The 27,034-nt window shown below is 41.1% G+C and overlaps 3 protein-coding genes across 3 annotated transcripts; 1 reads left to right on the top strand and 2 right to left on the bottom strand.

The window, feature by feature from the left end:
• Window positions 1–1,152: 1,152 nt before the first annotated feature.
• Window positions 1,153–5,039, bottom strand: cldn1 (claudin 1). Its single transcript, XM_012860891.3, has 4 exons — window positions 4,692–5,039; window positions 3,646–3,810; window positions 2,046–2,130; window positions 1,153–1,607 (listed from the first exon to the last, which is right to left on the bottom strand). The coding sequence occupies exons 1-4, from the start codon at window positions 4,912–4,914 to the stop codon at window positions 1,448–1,450; spliced, it is 633 nt and encodes a 210-aa protein (XP_012716345.2). The 5' UTR covers window positions 4,915–5,039; the 3' UTR covers window positions 1,153–1,447.
• A 1,378-nt stretch (window positions 5,040–6,417) lies between these two features.
• On the top strand, window positions 6,418–8,836 carry zgc:153913 (LRR and PCC domain-containing protein). The gene is made up of 2 exons (XM_012861088.3): window positions 6,418–6,477; window positions 6,632–8,836. The coding sequence occupies exon 2, from the start codon at window positions 6,637–6,639 to the stop codon at window positions 8,209–8,211; it is 1,575 nt and encodes a 524-aa protein (XP_012716542.2). The 5' UTR covers window positions 6,418–6,477; window positions 6,632–6,636; the 3' UTR covers window positions 8,212–8,836.
• Window positions 8,837–21,057: 12,221 nt separating this feature from the next.
• LOC105925220 (transcription factor HES-1) lies at window positions 21,058–23,959 on the bottom strand. The gene is made up of 4 exons (XM_012860954.3): window positions 23,586–23,959; window positions 23,394–23,489; window positions 23,230–23,317; window positions 21,058–22,024 (listed from the first exon to the last, which is right to left on the bottom strand). Exons 1-4 carry the CDS (start codon window positions 23,691–23,693, stop codon window positions 21,585–21,587), a joined length of 732 nt encoding a protein of 243 aa, XP_012716408.1. The 5' UTR covers window positions 23,694–23,959; the 3' UTR covers window positions 21,058–21,584.
• Window positions 23,960–27,034: the final 3,075 nt, after the last annotated feature.

The following is a 27,034-nucleotide window of genomic DNA, read 5'->3' as shown; positions in this document are numbered from 1 at the left end:
ATGACGGAATTTGTTAAACTTTCCTGTGAGTAAATAATGGTAACTAAGACTGCTTTTTGTCATTAGTCTGTGATGGATCATTGTTGCAGTGCCAAAATTTTCTACAGCTGAATAAAAACAAAACTGAAGCAATAATATTTGGACCAATGGAAGTGATCAAGAGATAGCGCACAGTGGTTAGTGGTTACTAGCTGATTCAGAAAGTAACCACTGATCAGGCCTGAAATCTGGGTGTAGTGATGGACTCAGACCTGAACCTTCAAAGGCATCTAAAGATAAATTAAAAGTTGTCCTTCTATCACCTGAAGAACATTTCCAGGGTTAAAGGACTGCAGGATCTTGAGTAATTAATCCATGTGTTTATCTTTAGTCCAATTGATTACCTCAATGGTATTTTCACAGGCATGAACTTGCCTTGCCTCTGAGGAAGAGGCCCACAGCACCACAGATCCTCCACTGTACTTAACAGTCGTCACACCGTGTTTTTTGTTTTGTTTTGTTGCTTATTCATCTTTTGTTTCTCCAAGCGGGTTTGGCTTCACTCAATCTTAGTCCGTTCCCAGTAGAATGTACATGTTTACGTTTGTGATGGTAGGACAGAAAGACTTTTCTTCTACCACCAGTTCAGAGGGCCTTCTAGGCAGATAGGGTCTAGAAGCTGCTGTTATGAAAACTTGTTGAGCCCAAGATATCTATCTTATCCCAAGTTCTTGAACAGTGAGTTTTAGAGATATATTTATTTTCCCTGTCTTCCTGCTTCCAGTGACAAGATAAATTGCTGTTTTTACTTAATGGTCTATTGACCAATGGCTAAAAGAAATAGGCCTCTTTGCAAAAATAATTTAAAAAGGTTCAGCACCTTTTATTTTTCAGTGTACTAACAATTTTGTCAGAAGTGATCTTGTTAAAAACCCCAAATATTAACGTGCAATTTTTTTCTCTCAACACAAACGAGATTAGATGATTATTAATCTCAGTTTCATGCTGGTCCAATAAAGGATACGTTTTTTTACGTCCACACCAGGAGTACCAATAAATGTGGTGTACATATTCAAATGTTTGGGTGGTTTGTAGAGTTTTTGTTTGTTCACTTTTTCAAAACAGCTGATGCTCTTTTTATGCTCAATTAAAAAAGGAAACCACATATACATAGAAAATTTATTCAGATTTTATTTCATATTTCATAAAAAAGTCAAACAATTCAGGTTAAAGAAATACATTTCCCCGTTGACGTTGTTTACATTTGCATCAGTTATAAACAGATTACAGTAAGGGAGTAGGTGCAAAGTCAAAATTGAAGCAATAGTTTTGGATTGTGATCATCTTTAAACACAAAAAGAAAAGAAAAAGAAGCCATGCAGGCGATGATTAACATAGAACTTTATACTCCTGTGGGTTCCTGCTTGTATGTTCAGCTCTGAGTAGAAGCTGCATGGAGCCTGTCGTCCTACACGTAGTCCCTGCCTCGTCCAGAGTTGGATGGTGGGTAGTGGGGGGCTTTCGCGGAGCTGCTGTTCCCTGGACAGTGGCAGCAAAGGAAGCCCCCACCTATAAGGGACAGACTGGCTGCTGCCCATCCGACATACAAGGCCGCCCCGAATTCATACCTGTGCGTGACACAGATAGCTATGATGTCTCAAAGAAAGTCTGCTTACAGAACAAAACAGCTAATAAACACTCCTCCAGTTTGAACAATTCATGTCAAGGATTGGACACTGATGTACTAATGCTGCGTTTTATTTTAACCTGACTAGCCAGATTGATAATGTGTAGCGCTCAAAGTTCTGTACGTTATCAATCTGCAACGTGATTGGCCCAAACCATTTTTGGTTTGGTCCCAAATGGTTGATGCGGGAGCGGGACAAGATAGATTCTTTTATGTTTGTGAAGGCACAAATAACAAAGAAGGTAATGGTAAGTTATTTATTAAAAGATGAAATGGCAGCTAAATACCATGGTTATAGTTTATCATCCGTTGAGTGCCTCCTTGCTTTGGGACCCTTTAGTAATGCTTTGGATCTGTGAGAGTTGGAGGACCTCCTTACCTGGAATTAGTGGGGGTGAATGGATCGTAGAAGTCCTGGGCTATTCTGTGACCATACCAGGATGTTCCAGCCAGAGCGATCAGACCTGGAAAGCCATGAGCAAGGAAAGCCTTATATCAACTTATTCTTGTATAACGTGGGCTAAACTTGCAAATTGTCACTGCAAATAAAAGAATAAAAACATTTCTCCAAATCAGAATGCGGGATAAAAAGCATTCTATTCCCTATTGAATCTGTAGGTTTGTTCACTTGAAACAAATTCATGTTTTTCTCTTGGTTTAATTTGAGTGAAGAGAAAGAGAGCAGGTCAATGAAACTGGCAACCGTGGCAATGACACGTTTTTCCATAGTTGGTCATGAGGGTTGTAAAAGTTTGAAAACAGCTGAGGGGGGTTTTTGGCCCTGTCCTCTGATGGGAGTCTCCCAAATCCTTCTGGTCTATTGGCTGTTGATTAGTAACTCCAAGCTTCAGCTTCCTCCAAAGATGTGCTTGGTGGTGTGTTCTGGGTAATGGTCATTCTGGAAAATCCATTCTCAGTGATCTTATAGGCATAATAGCTGTTGGTTCTTGTCCAAAGTTTTGCAGTATATAAGCCTGTCCAATGGCCTTCCCATGAGGTGAAATAGTTTGGTTCTTTTTTCAGAAAAACTGTCCCTAAGCATAATGTTTCTGTCCCCGTGGGGTTTGTGTTTTTCATCTTATATGTAAAACAAAATATCAGCCCTAGAGTTTGATACCAATGGTGTTCTTGATTAAGGTTCCAGATGATCTACATACTCCTTCTGTGTGGTTGTGGGAGAACTTTTCACCTTTCTCATCATCACCCTCACCTCATGAAGCAAAATGGCGCATTGAACTCCAGACTGAGGAACACTGATGGCTGTTATAGAGTTCCTGCATTTTCAAATAATCAGCAGAAACTGGGCAGCTCCTTGGTCTTATCCATAGTGTTGGAAAGGTTGAAATAGAGAAACCCTTTTTGTAGATAAACGTGTTTTATATGTGACTTATCTGGCATTGATTAACTGATAGATCTCAGCAAGAATTCTGGCAGCACAGTAGTGGATCACACAGTTTTTTTAATCAATTACATGCTAATTGTAATTGTAATCAACCCTCCAGACCACTAAGGTCTTCTGGCTCCAGCCTTCTCCACATACCTAGAACCAGAACTAAACAAGGAGAAGCAGCATTTAGTTCCTATGCTCCACTTATCTGGAACAAACTTCCAGAAAACTGTAAAAGTGCTCAAAGCCTGAGTTCTTTTAAATCAAGATTAAAAACACATTTGTTTAAAATTGCCTTTGACTGTTCTAGTTAAACAGTTTTACTGTTTTTAATGTTCTTTTTTGTTACTACATTCTATCCCTACTTGCTTTTATTCTATTTTCTATCTACATTTTATTATTTTGCTATATCTTAATCATGTAAAGCACTTTGTATTGTCTAGTACTGAATTGTGCTATATAAATAAATTTGCCTTGCCTTGCCTAATTACTGTTTAACGTTTATACTGTTATTTCAGGATTATCAGTTGACCTGTCCCTCCACATTTCAATGAAATGATCATTAAAAAGACCGAGGAGCATCAGGTCTCACCAGCTATAATGAAAATAACCCCTCCAGCCAGAGCCACCTTGTCCTTCTGCTCGGGTTGTTCTGCCATACAGGTGGTGCACTTCATTCCCACCGTCGTCACCATTATGGCAATGAAAGAGAGCATGACGGAGGACAACATGAGTCCCCGAGTTCCCTGGACAATCCCTGGAGGAACACATATGGGACAGACGCCTGTGATTAGGACATGCTTTATTCACAATTACACTGAGACAGATTTGGTAGAAATACACAGCGTAGGATTAAGTATTTCCTTCCATACAGACTTTTAAAATTTTTTTTATAGGGCCGGGTTGAATTGGAGACATTTTTCCCTTAATAAATAGAACAATCATTTAAAAAACTGCTTCCCACATGACAACCTGAGTGGTGACAGAAGAAGTCTGTAATAGTCCATTTCTTCACCAGACTGTCTCGAGTTACTTTGAATCAGAAAAAACTACCCATTTTCCTTTGAAAGGAGTGCATGTAGCATGAGTCACACCCAGCAGACACAAACTCATTGCTATTCTTCAAATATTGTTGGGATGGCACTAACCATTATCTAAAGAAAGTTGAAACCCAGTCAGAACTGATAAATAATTGTTATATTTACAGCATTCTAAAGTTACTTTAGGAAACATGTTGAAACTGGCAAAATTCCTGTCCCATTTCATTGCATGTTTCTCTGATCAGAGAGCGGCTGCTGGTAGCTGACAGACATGTCCCAGCATGAATGCAAAGGTATCTTGGAACGCCTGAGTGGCCCTCAAGTTCAGTGGGACTTTTTTCATGATGCCAGTATCTTCTTCTTCATCATTTTCATCATGAAAATGTCATCATTCCAAGTCTAAATTCCAAAATAAAGGCATAAATTCACTGTAAGACCAGTTATTTTCATTTATTCTTCCTCCTACAGAAAAAAAAACATGTTGTCCAGTTTAAATAATTAGCTTTCTTTGCCTTAGCTTTTATGATCACATTTTCCTTGCGGTTAAATAATTTGGTTGTGAAAGGTATAACTTAAAGCTTCACACGTGAAGCATTACCTGGTAGCTGAAGGAGGGAATCATAGACTTTACACTGAATCTGCCCGGTGCTCTGCGATGCACAGGTTTTCCAAAGACCCTCATACATCGCTTGAGCTGTGATGATGTTGTCCCCCGCATACGACGAAGCTTTCCACTCCACCATAATCGTGGATGCTATTGCTCCAATGAAGCCGAGGAAGGCCAGTGTGAAGCCAAGAAGCTGGACTCCACTATTTGCCATTGTTTTAGGTTTAGAAAGACAAAACAAATGCTATGAGGTTTACTTTTACAGATCGAAAACCTTGTCTTGGCGTTCCTCCTCTTGTGGGTCCTCTCCTTAACAAAAAAAGGTGTTGCTGTGCATCCCTTGGGAAGAACCTGGAGGAAAAGGGAGGATCTAGGGATCTCCCTGCTTGTCATTTAGTGAAGAAGAAAAAGAGTGACACTATGTGGACCAGAGCGTCTACTACAAGAAAGGGAATTGCCTGAAACATTTGAATTGCTGAAAAAGATAAGAAAATGTTGCTCCAGCATAACTGAGGTTTGGGTATCAACAAAGATTGTGTGAAGTACAGATACGTGTCAATATATTAGAACATCATGAAATTATTATCAATCTGAGCAAACGAAGGTCACACATGGGGTCCCTCAAGGCTCCTTTCTACTGTTGGTCCTCTGTGTTTTATCCTCTGCTGTCAAGCTTCATGAAGACGTGACTCTCATTCTCCAGCCTTGGCACATGCCCACTCAGCAAAAAGTACCAATACCTGCTTTAAAGGTAAAACAATGGCACATGGCGGAGTCCAGCTTCTTGGCTTCATTGGAGCAATAGCATCCACGATTAGGGTGGAGTGGAAAGCTTCGTCGTATGCGGGGGACAACATCATCACAGCTCAAGCGATGTATGAGGGTCTTTGGAAAACCTGTGCATCACAGAGCACTGGGCAGATTCAGTGTAAAGTCTACGATTCCCTCCTTCAGCTACCAGGTAATACTTCATGTGTGAAGCTTTAAGTTATACCTTTCACAACCAAATTATTTAACTGCAAGGAAAATGTGGCAAGGAAAATGTGGCAAAGAAATCTAATCACTGTGCTAGGTTAGCTACCAAACTGGCCCCACTTAAACATTATAGTGAAACTTTTGGCAAGAGAAAGGCATGGGACTCAAAGACCAATAATGCAGATTAGTTTAAGGCTATGTTTGTGGGTCTGCTGAACCCCTCAGCAGAACCACAGGATAATCTCTAAACCACATTGAACTGATGCAGCGATTCAAAGAGCACTGACCCGGTACTAGCGCATGATATTATACAGTACATTCTTTGTGTGTCCACATTACTCTGATAAAATCATTTTTTAAATTGGTCATGTGTAATATAACATTTTTCTGATGAACTGAATTTTGGTTTTCAAATCATAATTATCAAACTGAACAGAAATAACTTATATTACTCATAATGGCGCTATTATGAGTTTCGCTTTTTTAACTAAATCATTGATATAAATCAATTTCTTGATCTACTACAATGTACCTGAAACCATAAGTTGACATTGTGAGAGGGCCCGTTTCCCCTGGATCTCTTTGCTTTGTTCCAGTCAATCCCTGCTCACTCACTGCTGAAACCAACAGTCCACTTATCTCAGCGGGAACTTTTAGTGATGAAATGGCAGCATCTGGCTGCAGTCCAAAGGTTTTTATCTTTCCAAAGTCAGGCCTGTTGTTTGCAGTCTGTGTCAGCTGCTTTGCTTTCCAGAGCCACCCGCACCTTATCTCAGTGCAATGGGATCGCTGTAACACACAGGTATGTCGGAGCTCTCTCTTGTTCTATTGGAAACGTCATGTTCTCGTTGTGATCGAATTGCTGAGAAAGAGAATTCACGGGAGTTTAATCTCTCCACCTTTATCAGATGTCATTATAACTGTTATTTTACACTCTTCCTTCGCATGTTTTGCAGTAAATATGGACAAACAGTTGGGTCAGACTCTCCTTCTGGTGCTGCTTCTCTGCCAGATAGGCACCAGCGACTGGCAGAACGTTTGTCCGTACAAATGCCATTGCTTCACTCCTCTTCAAGTGCTGTGTGCTGAAGAGAGGATGTCCTCTTTCCCTAGGAACATTTCCAGACAGGTCAGAGAGGTTATTATAATGACATCCTCTGTGTCGTACCTTTTCTCCCACTCACTGATGGAGAGCCCACAGCTCACAAGGCTCATTTTCTTAAACAACGCTCTGAGAAGCATCCACTTGAACGCGTTCGAGCTTCTGACCGAGCTGCAGGAGCTGGAACTCAGCGGGAATCCCCCGCTGGATCATCTCTTACCGGGGACCTTCTCAAAGCAGGAGAAATTAACTAAGCTGCTACTCAACTATAATAGCTTTAAGACAGTACGTCCGGGGATGTTTGATTCTCTGAAACAGCTAGAAGTTCTGCAGATGAAGAGCAACATCTTGTCAGATCTACCTCCGTTTCTTTTCCAGAACCTCAGCTCACTGCGCATCCTGGATCTCTCTCAAAACAAACTTCAAAATGTCACAGGAGAGACCTTTTCTGGTCTGGCTAGTTTGGAGATTCTCAAGTTGAGCAACAACCTCCTCAGCAACCTTACATGTGACACGTTCCACAACCTTTCACACCTCACCGAGCTCCACTTAGAGTGGAACAGGATAGCACATCTTGATGACGGCATCTTCTCTACGTTGACTAATCTGAGCGTGCTGAACCTCCAGGGGAACCTCCTGACATCCTTCAGCGATAAAGCGATGGGATCAGAGCCAACGAATCTGAGGGTGCTGAATCTGAAAGGCAACCGACTGACTGAGCTGTCCTTCCTGAGAAATCTGAGCTCACTGACAGACCTCATGTTGTCAGGTAACCAGCTTTCCAGCATCACGGACAACCTTTTCAGAAGATTAACCGCCCTAGAGAACCTGGACCTGTCTGACAATCAGCTCACCTCTCTGCCTGAAGGGATCTTTAAAAATCTGTTGAGCATCAAGGTGATCAACCTCCACAATAACAACCTGACCGAGGTGGACGCCAAACTCTTTGAGGACCAGATTTTTGTTGAGCGGCTCTATCTGTCTGACAACAAACTGGAGACACTCCCACTGGGTCTCTTGGACCATTTTATCACGCAGCACATTGTGAGGCTTCATGGAAACCCATGGAGATGCGACTGCCAGCTGTGGTACCTTCACGACTGGCTGCTGGACAACGGTCAGAACGTGGAGATGTTGGACATGATGGCCTGTGAGAGCCCGTACTTTTTGAGAAAACGAACTGTGGTTTCCATCCCCAGGGATCAGCTGGTCTGTCTCCTGGCTGAGGACCAGACGCCTGATCTGAACTCCTGCAGCCTGCAAATAGTTAACAACACCATGATCATCAGGTGCAAAGTGGAAAAATGCTCCCCGGCGACGGTTAAAGTGCTGGTTCAAGAGGAAAATGGTGGAGTCAGGGAGCACATTTTGAGAAATGCGTCTACAAATTCTCAATGCAGCAAGGATTCACTGAAAGAGGGCACCATCGATTAGTGTAAAAGACTTTGTTCAGTGTGCAAATTCTGTCTTCACACCAGGGGTCAATGATGTTTCCTGACTGTCAGTCGGCACTGTAAACAAATCTCTTACTCACCAGCTGATAACCAGTGAGCAGAAATGCTGCTGGATGACGAAGGGGTGGGTGAAGCGTGTCTTTTTAATGTGCAAAGTTCAGCCTTTTTTTTTTATTTAAGATCCTGTAATGGTGAACGAGCAACATTAAAACGTGTTTTAATGACCAGAACAGGTTGTCCTTTGAATGCAAATAGATCAAACATCACAGACAAATCCCATCTTTTTGCCAGCAGTGTTGCCAAAAACATCGTTCATAAGCTTGACAGCTGGTTCCTGCGATTGGAGTTTGTACTATGTAATAAAAGAGACTAAGAGAGTAAAATCCTGCTTTTAAAATGTTTTCATCAGAATATCAAGTAGAAGATTCAACAGTAAACTGTAAAGACTAAATTACAGGTAATGTTCTGCAAAACATTATCTAATGATGCAGTGCACTGCAAAAGTAATCACGCAATCAATGTATTTTAGAGTGATTTTGTGTGAGGTTCAAGAAAAATTATATGTGGTTACTTAAATTTTCAGAAATAAAAGCCGGAAACTGCAACCAGCTGCCTTTAGAAGTCAACTAACTAGCAAACAGATTTCATGTGTGTGTAATTTAATCTCAGTATCAATGCAGCAGTTCTTTCTGGCCTCAGAGGTTTGTTAGAGAACAAACAGCAACCCAGCAGGCAGGTCAGTAAGGAAGTTGTGGAGAAAATAAAAAAAAACAGAGAGGTTCCAAAACAATATACTGGGTTTGCAACATCTCATTCTTTAAACCTTGGTCAAAAATGAAAAGAGTATAGTGGGACTGTTAACCGACTAAGATATTAACATCTCCCTGAACTGACGGCTAAGGTAAGAAGAGCAGCCAAGAGGCTCATGGGAACTGTGGAGGAGCTGTATAGATCCACAGCTAAGGAGGGAGGATCTTTGACTGGAAAACTATCACTGGAGCTGTCAACATTGGCCTTTGAGTAAGGGTGGCAAGAAGACAACCGTTGTTCAATGAAAGCCATAGCTAGCCCCCTTTGACAGTTAAAACAAGGCATGTAAGGCAGCAAAGTGGGAGCTTGTGTTTTAGACACTTTGACTTCAAGACCAACAACGCCACATTGGGAATTTCACCCATGGAATTTGCCGTTTGTGTCACTCAAGAAGGCGAGTCGTAGTTCCATCCCCACAAAAGTTTATTCATAATGGGTGATAAAACAAATTCAAAAAGTTTGATCTTCAAATTAAATTTAGCTGAGGGGGGGGGGGGGCAAACTAAAAAGGAGCTGAGATCCCAGGCGTCACCAGGTAACCCGTTTAGCACACCAGCATCCACACAGTGAGGGGAAAAAAACACAAACTCAAATGAGAAAAGAAAAAAGGATAGAGTGGTGGTGGTGGGATGTAGGAGACTCTACGTACCGATCTGTGAACGTCTGTGTTTCCCTGTAGCAAAACACCAACTTAATATTGTGGAGGGAAGAGAAAACACAAGTAGTAAAATCACATACGTGTTCCAATCCTGATGGACAAGCAGGAGGATACCCACAACAGAAAGACCTAAAAGTATAAGCGTTTTAAGTAAATGCTAAGAACAGAGCTGCTGAGTCAGCAGTGAGTGCTGCTCACACCTGCAGGATGAGGTTAGGGCGGTGTGCACTCTGCGTCAGTGGAGAGCTCAGCTTTGTAACACCGCTGGCAGTTATTGACTACTTATTGTCGTTTGTTGGTAATGGTGATTGGCTGATAAACAAACATGGATGGTGATTCAAATAAACCAGGAGCATAATTATCTCCCTCACCTCACACAGGTAAAGGATGCAGCAACCATGTGGAAGAAGGTGATCAGATCAGAGAAGACAAAAACTACATTTATGTTTGCATGCATGAAAACAGTTTTGTGTGGAGGAAATGGAACACTGTGCATCCCTCTCAACCACCACCATGGTGGGGCATGGTGGTGGTAGCCTCATGCCCCATCATGCTGTGGGGAGGCAGATTTATTGGGGAGATGGCTGGAGCTAAATGCAACTAAGGGAAATCCTGGTAGGAAACCTGATGGATACAGCAGCTAACTTGAGACTAGTTGCTGGGAAGTATTGACTCCTTTAATGCATTTCACACCATAAAAACATTTTTATCCTTTCCCCACAACTTGACACCTGCTTGCTACATTGTGTGGATTTGTCACATGACATTTCGCTGGCGTTTGTGGTGGTGATGTGATGACCTGTGAACAAGTTCAAGGGGTGTGAATGCTTTTTTGCCAGGAAGTGCAAGCTATAGGATTACTGTCATTGTCCCTTAAAAGGTAAATGGGGTTTTATTTAGACCCAGCGATGCTCTTCATCAAGACTGTTGCCTCCAAGGTGGAAGGTCAACACTTTAAGTCTTATCTGGGATCTTTCTGTGCAGATATGTCTTGTTCTGCCTGCACATCCTTGGATCTTCTCTTATAAGCACTCTGGTTCCCTCCCCCAGTCATACAACATGACCATTTAATTAATTAGGGTCTCCAGGTGGCCTCAAGCAAGTGATTGTGCTTTAGAATCTGTCATTTGAGATTAACTTACCCCCCTTTAAATGTTCACAATTTGGTTAGATGAATATTTTAGAAAAAACTGCCCCAGAAACAGTAACTTCCATAAAGATCACAATGTTATCCTCTAGGAAAAATAAATGGGGGAAGCTATTAACCACTTAGTTTGGGGGCTGAGGCCTTGTTGCAAGAACGTCCTTGGCTCAAATCCTGTCCTGTGGTCTTTTCTGCATGGAGTTTGCGTGTTCTCTCTCTGTGCAAGAATGAGTTCTCTCTAGGTACTCTAGTTGGTTAATTGGTCTTTTTTAAACCACCCTTAGGTTTGTGTGCATGGTTGTTTGTCCTATGTGTCTCTGTGTTGCCCTGTGGTGGACTGGCACTTTGCCCCGTGTGTACCTGGAGTTTTTCCCAATAACCACTGGAGATAGGCACCGGCACTCTCACACCCTGCACAGATAAGAGGCTATAGATAATGGATGGATGCTTTTGATTCATACATGCCATCAACAGCAATCCATCCAACCACTGCAGAGTCCCAGAACATGTTAGAGACTGACCGGTCTTCCTTTGGTCACCCCACTGGTCCTGAAGACTGGAGGATGACAAAGAGTGCGGGAGGAGGTTCCCCTTTGCACAGCAAGGCTCACAGATGGCTACGCCTTGAATACAGCACTTACTGGTGGTTAACAAGGGTCAAATGCCAGGGGGTCAATTGGCTCTTCATTTTGATGTGAATGGCATCACATTTAACTGGACAAAAAGAAGTGGCGGTCAGATTCCCAATACTCCCATTGGATGGCCTGAACTGAAACTAATAAGTGAGAATTAAACAGAAACTAAACAGTGTTTGCCTATGGGGACTTTAACTAGTCCATGTTGCAGGGTCACCTGAAGGCAGGTGCAAATCTCCAGTAGTTCTGAAACAAAACAGATGTCACCTTCTTGATCGTATTGCTGCAATGGAAGATAACATTTTACTTTCATGTTTACTTTCAGTTTGTTTAGTTTTTGTTTTGCTTTGTTTTTTGCTTAGAAACCAAAGTAAACTATTTAAAAAAAGGCCTTCAGAGTTTCAATTGAAGACATCCGTGGTCAATCTGGAGGAGCTGCACTGATCCACAACTCAGGTGGGAGAATCTGACAGCAAATATTAGTTGGGCTCTCCATAGATCTAGTCTTTATGGAAAACTGATGAGAGAGACTCGTTTTAGAAAGAATGCTGCAACACATTTTTTTTTTAGCTTTCATAGACATAGAAAACAGAAATAGCTCCAGTCAGGTAAGACCAAAGCTGAACTATAAAATGCAGGATCAGCGTTTCTTCAGCAGTTAAATGAATATTAGTCAGAGTTAAAGGGATGGTGATTGCAGCTAAATACTGAAAAAGAACCACGCTACAGGCTGCAAAAGACTTGACATTAGCGCTGAGATTTACCGTTCAGATTTAATCTTTAAAACCTTGAATTATTTTCCTTCCTCAGTTTAAATATGCTGTGATTTATTCTCACCTGTTCCAAAGAAATCCCAAGCAATCCCGATTAAACGCATGGTCATTAGTGGGTGTAAGGTGGCAAATATTAATTATTTCAAGAGGGGGGGGATGCTTTTGCAAGGCACAGTGGAATAACTGGCAACAACAGCAGAATTTGAGAGACTAATGGAGTCATCCTTAATCCCCAATCACCTGTCAGAACTGAGCAGTGTCTCTCAGCGCACAGTGAACATACAGAGGCCATGCATGGGCGCCTCACTGTGAGGGAGGGTGACAATCTGCTGTGAACTCTGTTGGTGACGTCTCATCTCTTTATCCCACGCACCGGGATGTTTTTAGCACAGGACACCGCCCTCTAAACACAGGGGGCTCAGACTGAAAAGGGGAGAAACAGAGGGGAGGAGACTTTGTGTGGTGAGACAAACAATGTCCAGAACAACACAAAGCACCAGGGTGGGGGTTCCCACAGTGTTCAGACTGACCAGCGAACATAAGGGTGGAGAGGGCAGGGCAGGCTCCTCCGGACAAAGAGTAAAGGTCAGCTAAGGCTCAGAGCCCGGGGGTAAGAGCTGTGATCAGAAGATCTGAAACAACCTTAGATAGCAGCTATAACACCAATGTGTCGCACATCGTTTCAAAATGCAATAGAAACAGTCTTAGAACCTCCTATTTGGTACCACTGATATAAAACATTTGAAGAAAAAAGTGATATAAAATATATTCACAATTTGTTACAGAAACATAATTCCAAATGACTGAGATGGTCTGCTGAACCATTTCTGTGTTGATTTTTACCTCATGCTTAGGACTATTAAACTACTGAACTAACCAGTAAAAGTTTATTTTAGGTGTACTGGAAAAGTCCACCAGATTTTATTTTTGAAATATGCTAACATTTAAAACAGTTTGTAAATTCATGAACTCTAACAAGGGTTGCCAGAGCTCAGAAATTGAGAAAAACCCAGAAGAGAAACAGGCCCACAGCATGACAGATCCTCCACCATATTTAGCAGAGATTTTCTTTCTCTTTTCTTTTTTGCTTCATGGCACCATGAGAACTGCGCTCTGGCTGCCGTAGTTATGCCAAACCTGTTTGCTTTATACCTGTAAATCTGTACACTTCTAGGACTCTGAGGTGAACAGGAAAGACTGCAGCTGACCCCTCCCACCCTGGACACAAACTGTTTCAGACTCCCCCCTCTGGCAGGAGGCTGCCGTCCATCGGGACCAAAGGTTCTCGCCACAAAACAGCTTCTTCCCATCTGCAGCCAGCCTCATCAACAAGGCCTGGGCCTCCCACTGAGGGGGGATCTGGTTTCCCATCTCCAGCGATCAGGGGGCGAGAGGCGCGGTTCACCTTGGACAGAACTGTTTATTATTATGTTTTTCAATAGTTATTGTCATTATTACCTCTTTCGACTGGAGGGTGGTTTCAGTCAGTCGGGCCTGGAGAGGATCTGCTCAGTTTGCATTTGATACACTAACCAGTAGAATAATGATAAACAGGGATATATCTGATTTGTCAGCTGTAATATTTTCTTATTAAACTCAGATATAAGATAAAAGGTTTTTCTTCTATTTAGCAGAACGTCTGCTGAGAAAACAATGTTTTTTTTTTCATTTTTAATAATAATTAATATTGTCTCTAAGCAAAAGTTTAATAGCAGAAGTTTTCCATTCATTAAAAATGGTGTTGTGCATCCTGGGTGGCTGGGGAGGTGTGATTCATTGATTTCCTCTTTTTTTGACAGCAGCTTCAAAACTGCCAGTATTACATGCAATTTACTCATCTGAATGGGTCGGACCAAACCCGTTTTGCACATCGTACTCACTGCAGACCCAATGTTCAGCCGCAACACACCCTCTTATTGTTCCTACTGATTTTTTCTGCCCATCTTTGAAGACCTGGCTCATCGGCTTTTCTCTGGCATCATTCCCAAACAATCCATTTGCATAGAGTCCAACTGTTATATTGGGGAACTTGGTGACTCTAGGTATCTCGCTGCAATTCTCTAACAGTGACCTTCAGAGATCTTTTCTCCTCCCTGTGCATGGCAGCAAGATACCTAAAAGTGATGGACCTCTGTGTCGCATCATATTTCTATGTAATATGGATCATTTGGGAGTGGGGGGTTCTTTTTTTCTATATATATTGCAGAATAAAGTTTAAAAATTGAGAATAAAGTTGAATTTAGATTTCAAGAATAAAGGAGAGATGTTTAGAAAATAAAGTTCACAAACTGAGATTAAAGCCTTCATAATATATTGAATAAACTGCTGTGTGTGACATACCCTGTGTGTTGTCCCTATTTGAAAGAGAGAAACACTTTATTTGTTATTAAGTCCTATCTAAATAAAAGCTTCAACCTTCTTTAAACAAAGTATGGCTCTCACAGGTTATTGCAATGGGACCATTTCAACTTCGTAGTCTATAAACGTTTCCACTTTTTTGCATCAATTAATTTTTTTCTTATCATTTCCTTTAAATGGGTGGAAAACAGCAACAAAGTCCTCCTAATTTTTTTCAAGTGAATGTTGAATATTTCTACTGGAGAAAAACAGAAAGTCTTGGATTGCAAAAAAAGACGTTCCTATAAATTATGATCAACTAAAAAAATATATTTTTTCACATCTAGGATTTTTTTGCCATATAAAAGAAATTGCTCGCTAAAGGTTGGGATTTTCTTCATTTTTTTACTGTTACATTATCACACAGCTGTAAAAATGGAGTGGCTGTCAGTACCTTCACTGTATTCCACTGTACTTTACAGAAATCTGAAAAAATATATATATGATTCACTTCGGATTTGCACACTCAGCCTCACTGAAATAAATTAATTCAGATGTAAAATAATTGCAGAGGCCAGTTGCTGTTAGGTAGGTAGGTGTCTATTAGCTCCAGTCTCTTACTCTAGAAGAGAACAACACACATTCCCCCATGATACGATGACCCAAACATCTCAAGAACACAAATAGGCCATTTTGCCCTGCTCAGACTGTGAACCTTGCTAACAAACAGGGGTCACGATTTACCGCTCAGTTCACCCAGACCTCTGGATCTGGGCTAAACTGGGTTTGGTGACCACATTAAGAACAGCTGACCTGATGGGGGTGTTAAGTGGCCGTGGAGATGTCACCATAATGGTAATCTTTTGGCATACTGCTTCACTGGTCTTTGTCTTGTCCATGCCTATTGGAACCCAACAAGAGGCTATAAGCTCCTTATCATCACATTACAATTATTGAGGAACTATAGCCTTCAGAATCAAGAACTATGGCCTTCTGGAGCAGACTCCAAAAGCAAGCCCCGTTTTGTTTTGAGCCTCCCAGATGGAGAGCTTTCATTATGCATGCATGCAGGCTGCATTGTCTATATGTAGTTGTTCTAGGGAAGAGCAAGTGCAACACTCAGCAGTTTATTTGCCACCAAAACATCTGAAATGCCTCCCACACTTCAATGTTCAACTGCATAAGTACTTTCTGAAGAGGCCATTGTTACACAGTGGAAAGCCATGAAAAAAGGCCTCACATAAGTACCAGAAATCTAAAAGCCTGATAAAAATTTTCCAGCATAGTGGTTTTATATCTTCATTTTAAGTACTTTGCAAAAGCATTTATACCACTTGAGTTCTTTCCATAAGTTGGTGATGTTACTGTAGAACAACATTGTATTTTATTAAGCTTTTAGACAAACAAAAAGTAGTACACAACTGTGAAGTGGAAGGAAAATAATGATCCGTCGTTTTCTTTTATAACTTTTTATTTTGGATTTTGTATGATCCATAAACAAATTACCAGTAAAAATGTTAAAAGCCTTGGTTGTCAGGGTTTTGAGTTTTTGCTCTGAGCTGCAGCTTTTCCTCCAGGAAAGCGAGGCAGAGTATGATGTTTCTGCATACCAGCAGTTCAACAATCCTCAACAGCTGGAACATAAGAGGAGTTCTCCGACTGTGTGTGAGAGCCAATGTGGTGACCTCTTGTCTGCGGAGAACATCCTTGTGCTATGTGTTATTCTCTGTGCCTTAAAGCTATAGTTGGTAACCCTGGTTAGAAACACTTTTTGTTATATTAGGTAAAATGGTCCTTCCATCCTGAAAGTGGTCAATATATTACGTATTCAGAAAAAGGGGGGAAAGGACTGGCTGCGCACTTGTAGTGTTTATGTGTCCGGCTAGCTTAGCGGCTAGCTTAGCGGTTAGCCGTTCATTGTAGCTCCACTGCTCTCACCGTATACTCTGAACATGGCTGAGAGTCCCAAGAAGCAACCAACCTTACAAGTTTAATAGAAGAAGAGGAAGGCTCAGTAGAAAGTAATTAGACCAGAGTGGATTTCAGAGATTTTTTTCACCCAAACCCCCTGAGGAGGCAGAAGAGCAAGGTAAGCCGGTCTTGCGCAGGCGCAGTTATTCAAAAAGGGACTTGGAGAAACTTCCAGAATAATCGCTGACCTGAGCTTTAATAAGTTTCTCTGTGTTTCCCTGGTTGATCTCACAAGCTCTCTCCGGCAGAATCTCTCGTTTATTGTCCTCTAGAACAAAACCTTCATTCTGTCCAAAAGTACCTTCTTCCACATCTGTTTATCTTCCAGCATGATGCAGCAGCACATCACGAGGAAGAAAGTTTCAACATGGTTGATAGATCTGAAAACTGAAATTTTGCACCTGTGCTCGGGAAACTCTCCAAGATCTTCACTCAACTGAGATGTCATTGTCAGTTCTTGAAAGCAGCAGAAGAAGCGGATGCAAACAGAGTGTGATCAACACCAAAAGGCCAAGAATGGATCATAAGCCATAAGGACATGGTCCAGTCCTTGGTATAACCCATCAGAGGGAACTGGGGACATTATTAATAGTCTACACCGAAGGTCTTAGTAAATAATAATAAAGTTCTTTATGTATGAAACACAAAACAAAATGTGTCGCAACAGTGCCACTGCCAAATCCAATGAAATTGCAGCATAGCGGGAAAAAGCTAATAATTTTTTTATTTGTTTGTTGTTGGGTTTTTTTTGTTCACATTGGGTCAATAAATCAATAAAACATTTATGGTGTAACTGGAAGATCTATATTTCTGCATTTTCATTGTTTGCAAAAAAAATGTTGCCCTTCTCGTCACCCTATTGATGGTCCTCTAACACCCTGTAGGCCGGATGGTGGCCCAGCTGTGGTGGACCCTGTGGTTTACTGGTGTGTGTCAGAGCGACACTGTCACTGTTGACTCTGGGGTTGTAAGAGGAGACCATCAGTCACAGAGCAGAGGGAAGGAGCAGACCCTTCCCAGCTTCATGTTGACCATGCTGTTCCTCACAACCGGGAAAATACTGCAACCCAAAAGGGTTCATTTAGGAAGGGATGGTGAGACAACTAAAAGGCAGTCAGGAAAACATGGAACGAGGGATCTGACACAAACTAACTTTGGGCACATCGTCAAAAATGTTCGTCCTTTGTTGAATATGCTTCTTCCAAAGCTGCTTAACTTCTCTGTGACATGGTTAAGTAACCCGTCAGCAGTTTCAACGGGGCTACTTATTTGAAGAGCCCAGCATGGTCTGGTTAGTTCTCAAGGAAGCCTTTAAGACCAAGACGTCAGGGAGCAAGCAACAATAAGACTTCTTTAGCGCGGTGAAAGTGACAGCATGGTCCTCCCCCCCTTCCTGCCATTAAACCTTTTCCTGGATAAAGAAGTGGAAGGCCCTTTATGAAGATGGAGAGGGTCACGATGAAAGGAGTCACAGGGACACTGAGGAGACCCTTCTTTGTTTTTGTGTTTCGGGGGTCTTCCCAAAGGATGCGCTGGTAAGGGGGGGGTGCTCTCATTTAGTCTTTGAGTTCTCTTTACTGTCAGGCATCTCTCAGCTTAACTAACCCAACATGTAAACACTGGTTTTGAGTTGAGTTTCACTTCCCAACCCATGACTATCTTATTCCTTCATTCTCCCATTTCCTTCCCATGTACATTGCATTTACATACAGCTTATTTTCCTTTGTAGTTATTTTTCATTAATTATACATTATAATAAAAAATGTTGAAATATCACAATTAATTTATTTGTGTATTATTTTCTGAAAACACTTTGTTGCCATGGTTTTTGGCTGTCATCCTGAGCGAGCCAGCTGACCAATGAAACGTGACCCTGATCAAACCACAATAACCCGTCGACCAACCTCTTGCTAGCAGATATTTGGTTCATAAAACCACATTTCCCAGACGTTGGATAGGCAACAGTCATCAAAGCAGGGACAAAAGATTGCTGTGGCAGTTGTGAATTCATGCAGGGTCAGAATTAGATGGGTAGGGTAGGTACTAATAGAGGTATGAGCAGGACCAAACATCTCTTTGGCAGGTTACAAATCAATGCATGATTGAGATGAAACATCCTCTTGGGGGACAAAAACTGATGCTTGGTCAGTATGGAACAACTTCGGTGCAGGAATGATCTGATCCAATGTCATGTATTCCTTTTCATTTATGTTGAATTTCACATATGTTGCCCAGGGAACGTCCTGGGGCAGGTACCACAATGAGTGGCCGGCATGACACATCTCCTTGGCGATTAATCGATTAATAGTTGCTAGGGAACGTACCCGTGACAGACTCCTCCATTTCCAAAAACATTACATATGAAACAGGCAAAACTACAGAGGTATGAAACAGCAAAGCTGGACATATAACCAGTACCCATGCTGAATATTACAACTACATTGTCACTTCTTAGAAGCAAAAATAAAAACCTCTAAATATATGAATGTTTTGACTCTGCCAGAGTCCTGAACAACAAGTTGCTTCTCAAGCGTGAACCATGTACCCCCCCAGATGATCAAAGACCTGCTTACTCTGTGTTCCCAGGACCAGAACTGAACGAGGTTAGGCAGCATTTAGCTTCTATGCTCCTCAGCTCTGGAACAAACACTCTGAAAACCTGAGATGTGCAGAAACTGTTGAATCGTTTAAACCAGGATTGAAAATGTTTTGCTTACAGCAGCTTTTGATCACAGAATCTGGTTAATAAACTGTCGGAAACATCTGTTTCTTTTAAGCAATGTTTTGATGCTTGTGATTTTTTTTATTTTCTCTTTGTTCCGATATGCAGGAAAGTACAATAATAATAATGATAATAATAATAATAGTAATAAATGTTATTTCTAATGCACTTTATATTCAGGACAAACCACAAAGGCATCATCAAAGCAAGATAAAACAGTGTGATAAATTTAGTGCAGTGACATTATTGTGCAAGGTTAAAAGTTATTAGTCCTGCTAAAAAAATTTTTTTAGCCCTTTTTGAGGGAAGGTATTCCAAGTCAGAGGAGAGGCCGAGCAGAAGGCACGATTACCCATGGTGCTCAGCTTAGTTTGAGGGGAGTAGGAGGCGGTTTGGGTTTGTTGAGCGGAGGGATCGTGTGTTGTTGTGAGAGGGGTGAGTTGACACAAAAATGCTAAAGTGATAGGAGACAAAGACTGGAGTCCGTGATTGTTTGAGGGAAATGAAGCCAATCTCAGATACCTTCAAACAAACATGGGCTTTGAGTCGAATCTGCATGCAGTCTGGTCGCGCCAACTAAACTCAAAATCACGTTGCCGACAGCCAATGTAAAAATTTAAGATGGGACACAAGATCAGCTATAAGGGGTTTCTTTTTTTCTTAAAAACTTTATTTTTTTAATATACAAGATCAAAAACCTAAATGCGAAACAACCATGGGCATAACACAGATTATCACCTAGCTCGTTCAATCACAGCAATAATACACAAGCAAGAAAAAAGGAAACAAGGGACACTCAGCTAGTTAAGACTGAATAAAACAATCAAGGTTTTTTTTTTTTTTTTTAAATCTAACATTTCACATTTTATACATGAAGGTAAAAATGTTCACAAATTAACAAGTACATTTTAAAATAAAGTGGTTTCGTTGGGGCGCAGGAATTGACATTTCTGAATAACATATCTCCCAGTAAAAATGAAGTTATTATCTCTAATTCAGATATTTTAAGTAACAGAGCACAAGCATCATATTGCTGTCTGCTAAGACAAAAATATTTAACATCCTTAATATAAAGCCAACACTGAAAGTCCTGCATCTTTTTCATTTTAGGGTGAAGCTAAAAACAAACGTAACTCGTCCGAATTCTGAGAATATCCGATATGACCCCCACCTACTGGTATGTTACTCATATACTTACCTTTCAAACTAGTGATGTCCAAACTATTTACCACATCATCCAAAATCGTCTTGTCAAAAGTGATTGCAGGCCACTAAAAGAAATTTTCTCTATAACAATTTTGATTCTTTTCTTATGTATTGCAAGCAACAGGAGCATGGTTTGGCTCCCTCTTTCTTTGGAAACGTCTGCTATACTTAAATAATAAACTGCAGCCTTTAGTACCTCTGCTTCTGAGTTTGAGTGAAAGTTGACGGTTGTGGCCCTGTTTACTATGGATTTTAAAAGAAAGCATAAACCATGACGTTTAGAAGACGATTGCTCTGTGTTCAGCCTAACGTAAATCCTTTTACATTTGCAGGTAAAACATTTGCTCTAATTTATCGTACGTGTTTGGCCTGGCTGTGATATGCACCGCTCTTGACTGGCCAATCTGGGGCCACACAAAATAAACCGGAGTGTCACTGTGGACGTCCCTGCTTTAAACTGTCCCTTTTGTGATTTTGATGTGCTCAGTTGGTTTTAGTAGGTTTGGTGAATCCTTTAGGCAGTGACCCCCTCAGCAGGTCCCCAGTCTTTCAGGACTGAAACAAGAACCACTTTATTTTATCTATTTTAACAGGATTTCACATCCGGCAGGAGCACAGAGCGGCCTTCACACATTCATAGACCCATTCTCACTCACCTCGATGTGCTTGCAGTGTTTTAGGACCTTTGGCTCTTTAAATACACGTTCAATGCAGCCGGAAATCTGTAAACTAGACAATCAAGTGTAGGGAAAGAACCCATGAGGGTGATGTGGTCAGATGGCTTTGTTCCTCACGTCTGAAATAAAGTCAATCTGGTGCTCAGTTTCAGAAGTCCCACAGTATTAAATAATGCATTTTACACAATTATAGATCACATTTTATTTATTTATGAATATGCAGTGCTTTTCCAGAACTTGACCAGAATTTAATGTGCCCACTAAGGCAAAGAGGCAACGAAAAACATTTATTCCCAAGCATGTATACAAACGCAAATGTTAAAACAATCTGTTCTAAACAAAATTTTACTTAAAATATTTACAAAATGTACAAAAAATATGATTTGTCGTCTCATTGTCCTTTTTTTCCCTTCATGGCTTCTACCATGGTCTCCACACGGAGTCTGGGGTGGCGACAGGTGCGACAGGTGACACATAATGGCTGTTTTGTACGCTCAGAGGTGTGAGCGATGCGCTGGGAATAAGAAAAGCAAACTGTCCGTCTGGTGACGCCACAACCTGGAAGCCCCCATACAGCTTGACTGCTTCAGGGGAAACGGAGCCGCCTTTGAGGGGCACCCGCGGGCCCGGAGGCGCCGCAGTCAGCGTACGGCTGGTCTGTCCCAGGTCGCCGAGGTGAGAGCCGTGCGGGTTGGCAGAATTGATCTGGGTCACACAGGCTGCGAGGTGGCCCAGGAGGCGGGTTCTCACCTCTGTGGTGACCCCTTCACACGTGGAGAGGAAACGGGTAACCTCTCCCACGCACTCGCTGAATCCAGCTCTGTATTTCCCCAGGATGGACGGGTCTGTGTGTAAAGCAGCTGGAGAAGAAGAAAACTGTTAGAAAATTGAGAGCTGGAGAGGCGGACACACGACCGAACAGATTTCAACCCTAAACTGGAGAGAAAAGATTAACACGTAAAGTTCTGTTTCCCTGGTTTTCATCTGGTACATTCATGGTGGCAATAATTAAACGAGTGCAATGCAGCAAGTTATTTTAGAAGGTATTAAAAATCACCTATTAATTTAGTTTTGTTTTAATCACAAAGTTTAAAAAAGTGTTTAACTGAAGGTGTTGGTGCGCTCAACCACTGTTCTCATTCACCGTGTGCGGGCTCCAACATTAAGGCAGATATTATGAAGGAATATAACAACTTTGTAAACGTTTAAAAGAGTCAAGAGACTTGTAGTCGAGAAAGTTTCTCCGTTGGAGCAGAGTTTAAGCTTGTGTCTGGCTATAGCTAAGTTAAGGGCAGCTTTAATAATGACGAAGACAAAACATGCATTATAACCCTGAGGCAGTCGTCATGGAAAAGTTTTACATCCCAACATGCTTGAATATATTTACTATTTCAGTAACACTTTAAACCTTAATAAGAAACCATTTTTGCCCTTTTTCTTTTATTATCCTGCTTCAATTTTTTCCCCAACCCCTGCAGAAAAATAATAAATCAAAAATGTACACACAATTGACTGGTACCTGAAACAACAACAAAAATCTATACTTTGGCATTGGATATCACAGTAACATATCAGCTGTTGGTATTTATATAAAACTTTTTTTTTTTTTTTGTCAAACCAATGTTTTTTTCATTTAAGCAACAGTTGTTAGTCTGTTGTCATGATTCTGCTGCAAAAGACGACCCAGCAGGGGTGTCCGCTGTCATAGAGCAGACCTATAAAAAATGCTGGACGCAAATGATTGCAGCAGGAAAACTCTAACTTTAATAGTCAAGAGTCGTGGGGATTGATCTTTTGGAGTATAAAAGTTTAAATTTATCTTAAGGAAGATGATTGCGGATACAGAAAGTTGAAATATGTGCTATTATCCTGTTGTTTATTTAGATATTTTGAACTTCCATTGGATTCATGAAACACAAATATTTCCTGTCATATCTAAAATTTAGGTTTTTCTAAAACAAAATAGTCACCCCCTTATTTAGTGGAGCAATCAAAGCAATTCAAGTAAAATAATCCTATTAATCCAAACCCAATGTACCGATGGTGAGTTATGAATGAGACCAACCTGTCATCTGGAGCCGCTGCAGGTTCCTCAGGTGCTTCACGGTCATCTCCAGGATGTCCGCCTTCTCCAGCTTGGAGTGCCTGGAGCTCTTCAGACAAAAACAGCGGTTCAGAGTGGCTCGCTAGGTTACGTTTGGACACAGCGTGATTCGCTCAGACTCTTACATCTTTCTTCAGCGCGTCCAGGATGAGGGTCTTCAGCTGACCCAGGCTCTCGTTGATGCGCGCGCGTCGCCGCTTCTCCATGATTGGTTTGGAGGACTTGCATAAGAGAGTAAAAATGCGGTTAGCGTCGTTAACGGGGGTCAGTGTGACGTTAGCACACCTGTTATTACACTAAGCGCGCAGAAAGCCTACCTTTCTGCTGTCTGACAGCGTGCGGGGTTTCCCCGGCGCAGAGTCGCCTCTGGCCGCGATGGCAGCCACGGCAGAGGGGGATGCTCTTCCAAAGGTACCGGCTGGCATCCTCAGGTCAGCGGCTAATGACGGCAGGACAGCGGAAAACAACCCACACGCAAACGGCCGAGAGTCCCGCCGTCTCCTGGCAACCCTGGGGGAAGCTAGCTTACTCTAACAAATGATGGCAGCACGCACCGTCTCCGAACCAGACCGCAGCGCTCCTCATGCCAGCGCCTGGGGCTCGCCTTTATAGTATCACAGCCTGCACGCGAGCGGCTCGTGTGTGACATCTCGGGGTTCCCTCGGCCTGTCCAATAAGCGCGCGGGATCCCGTGCCTGGGGGGCGCAGGCTCGTGCGGCACGACGCTCCCATTGGCTCCCTGTCCGGTCGCTGACAGATTTACGGGGGCCTGTTAAATCAGCGTTGAAGTGTTTGAAAATAAAACCCGGCTGCAAATCAGCCTCATGAAACGCTAAAGACGAACAAAAATCGATTATACGAGCAGGTAGAGTGATGGGTGGATAAATAAGACAGTTTCCCCACAAATGTTCCTCATTTCAAGGTTTTAAACAGAGAGAAAGTAATCTGAAACGATAGCTGCTATCGTGTAAGGCCTGTATTACATGCGGCGTCTTTTCGCAATGCGACTTATACCACATGAGGGACAATACGGGTCTTTTATTTTATATATATATATATATATATAATTTGACTAATTTGTAACAGCACCCCTTTTGCTGCGGTACGACTGTTTGTAGTCTTTTGGGGTAGGTCTGTGACAGCTTTGAAGATGAGCCTCTACTCCATTTTCAAATCTTCTGCAGCCCCCAACAGGTTTTCTTCCACTATTGCCCTGTATATACAGAAAAGTTTGTATATGAGCAGTGCAAGTGTATGTGGTAGCAGGATGCAATGCAACAATGAACAGACCATGCAATGATGAGACTTAAATCCTTCTCAAATTGGTGTAAACTGAAATGACCAAAATTACAGGCCCCTGCTGTTGAAAAGCATCCCCACACACTAATGCTGCCACCATCATGTTCGGCTGTGGGGATGTTGATTAACTCTGCTTCAAACATCTGCATATCTTTCTCCCTGACCTGGGTTCCCTGCTCTCCATGATGCTGTTGGTTCTATAAAGTTCTCTAACAAACCTCTGAGGCCAGAAACAGAACAGCTGCATTTATACTGGAATTGAATTGCATCCAGGTGGATTTTATTTAGGGGCATCGTCTTGATCTTTCAGATAAAATCCAAATAAAGTCCACTAAAGTTTTTGGTTTTGACAATGTGATAGGAAAAAGTTCAAGGGTATGAATACTTTTACTAAGTACTGTATGTTGTGCTAAACAGTTTTACCTGCAGCTTCTGATCAACGAATGATACAGTAAGGCAGTCAAATGAAAATTGGCTGTGCTTATTGTTTTCATGATTATGAAAGACTTTAAGATTTTATCCTTTGGTTTAGGAATTTCCTAAAAATAAAATATCAGTAAAATATCTGTGACAATTAAAAAGTTTTCCCAGATAACTTTCCAATACATACAATTTCAGACAAAAGCTACAACTAACTGAGATAGATTAAAGAAAATAATTTTTTTAGCAGATTTTAAAATTCCGGGCATTGAAACATGTTATTCTGTATCTGAAAAAAATCCACAGCAAATCAAGCTACTTGTATATTTAAAATATATATTTGCTTTTATATTAAAGCCTATAGGTGACATTTGCACTTCTTCGTGTGCCACAGGGTGATGCAGGCCTGGATGGAAAACGGCTACCCACAGCAGGCCTCATGTAACATAGAAATGAGACTTAAGGCAAATGCTCTCCAGTATTAGAATGCATCGCACATATCAAAAAATAGTTTTTCCCCATTTTATCTTCAAGTTTCCTAAATATTCAGAAACATGAATGGGGGGAGGGGTGTTATATTTTATTATATTTTATAAGGATCCAGAAAATACCTCCTTTGTTGACATTATCCTTGAATTTATTCCTAACCATCTTAAAAATGTGACCTGAAACCACATTGTCTCTGTAATGTTCAAAGCATGTTTTTAATATTAATATGGATTCTGATGTAGTTTATTACTGTGAGTCAGAGTTTTTCTCTGAGTTGTATTTCAGTAAAACTAGTATAACTGTTTTCAGCATTTGTCGGTCTTGTAACTTTCTCCTAAAATCTAAACAATTCAAACTGCTCTACCAGTGCACAGGTTATTTGTACCTTCAGAAACATCTTTCAGGCCCAGGCTGATCATTTCACTCCCCTGTCAACCGTGATGGAGATCAAGCCTTCTTCCTGAAGCTACTGAACCTTCAGCGATGAAAGGGCCAAAGAGGCAGGTCACAGTTTACAGCCACAGCTTCCACCTTGTCTGAACAAGACAGACTTCAACCCTTCTCCTAAAACATACATGGTATAAAACTAATTTAACCTTTATTTACATTTTAGGTGAAGGAAATTCTGGACTGGTCAGTTATGAATCCAATCAGGAAAAAAAAAAAAAGTATATATATATATATATATATATATATATATATATATATATATATATATATATATATAGATATAGATATAGATATAGATATATTATATATATATATATATTATATATATATATATACTTATATCCATCGATCCATTTTCTGACCCGGATAATCCCTCATGGGGTCACGGGGGTTGCTGGTGCCTATCTCCAGCGTTCTATATATCTATCTATCTATCTATCTATCTATCTATCTATCTATCTATCTATCTATCTATCTATCTATCTATATATATATATATATATATATATATATATATATAATTATCATTAATGTTTTTCAATTGAACAAAATAGAAAACCAGCCAAATAATTTATGTCTTCAATTTGTCTAATTGCACTGGCAATCGACCATTCATACAGGATAACATTCAGGATGCAGTCCAATTTTGGACTGGATCCTTCAGGCTAATTCAAAGAGAATGTTTAAATAATCCTAAAATTCTAAACAATATAAATGATATATCCCTATCATTTTCTGTAGGCTGGCTGCCCTGCCTCAAACAGCCCGTTATTGTGCAGACAATGATGAAGACATGGGGTTTGCCGTACAATCCTGATCTGTATCAGTGTGGGAACTCAGACCTGGGATGCACCATGCAGCATGAAAAGGCTGTAGGGAACCGTCAGAGTCCATCCAAGATGGGACATAAATTATTCCTGACTTTTATTTGGGCTTGCTGCGAAAACATTAAAAAATGTAAATAAATAAATAAAGAAGAAGAAAACATACCTACCACAACATTCTGAATTTCAAGTTGTCTAACTTGAAAACCTAGATTTTGTTTGCTATCTGACTCATAGGGAAAGATGATGGATGGATGGATGGATGGATGGAACACAGATTTAAG

This window comes from Fundulus heteroclitus, chromosome 6 (genome assembly GCF_011125445.2).
Source record: "Fundulus heteroclitus isolate FHET01 chromosome 6, MU-UCD_Fhet_4.1, whole genome shotgun sequence".
NCBI classification, from domain to species: Eukaryota; Metazoa; Chordata; class Actinopteri; order Cyprinodontiformes; family Fundulidae; genus Fundulus; species Fundulus heteroclitus.
The sequence above is the reverse complement of the archived record's forward strand: the minus strand, read 5'-3'. Positions and strand labels throughout refer to the sequence as shown.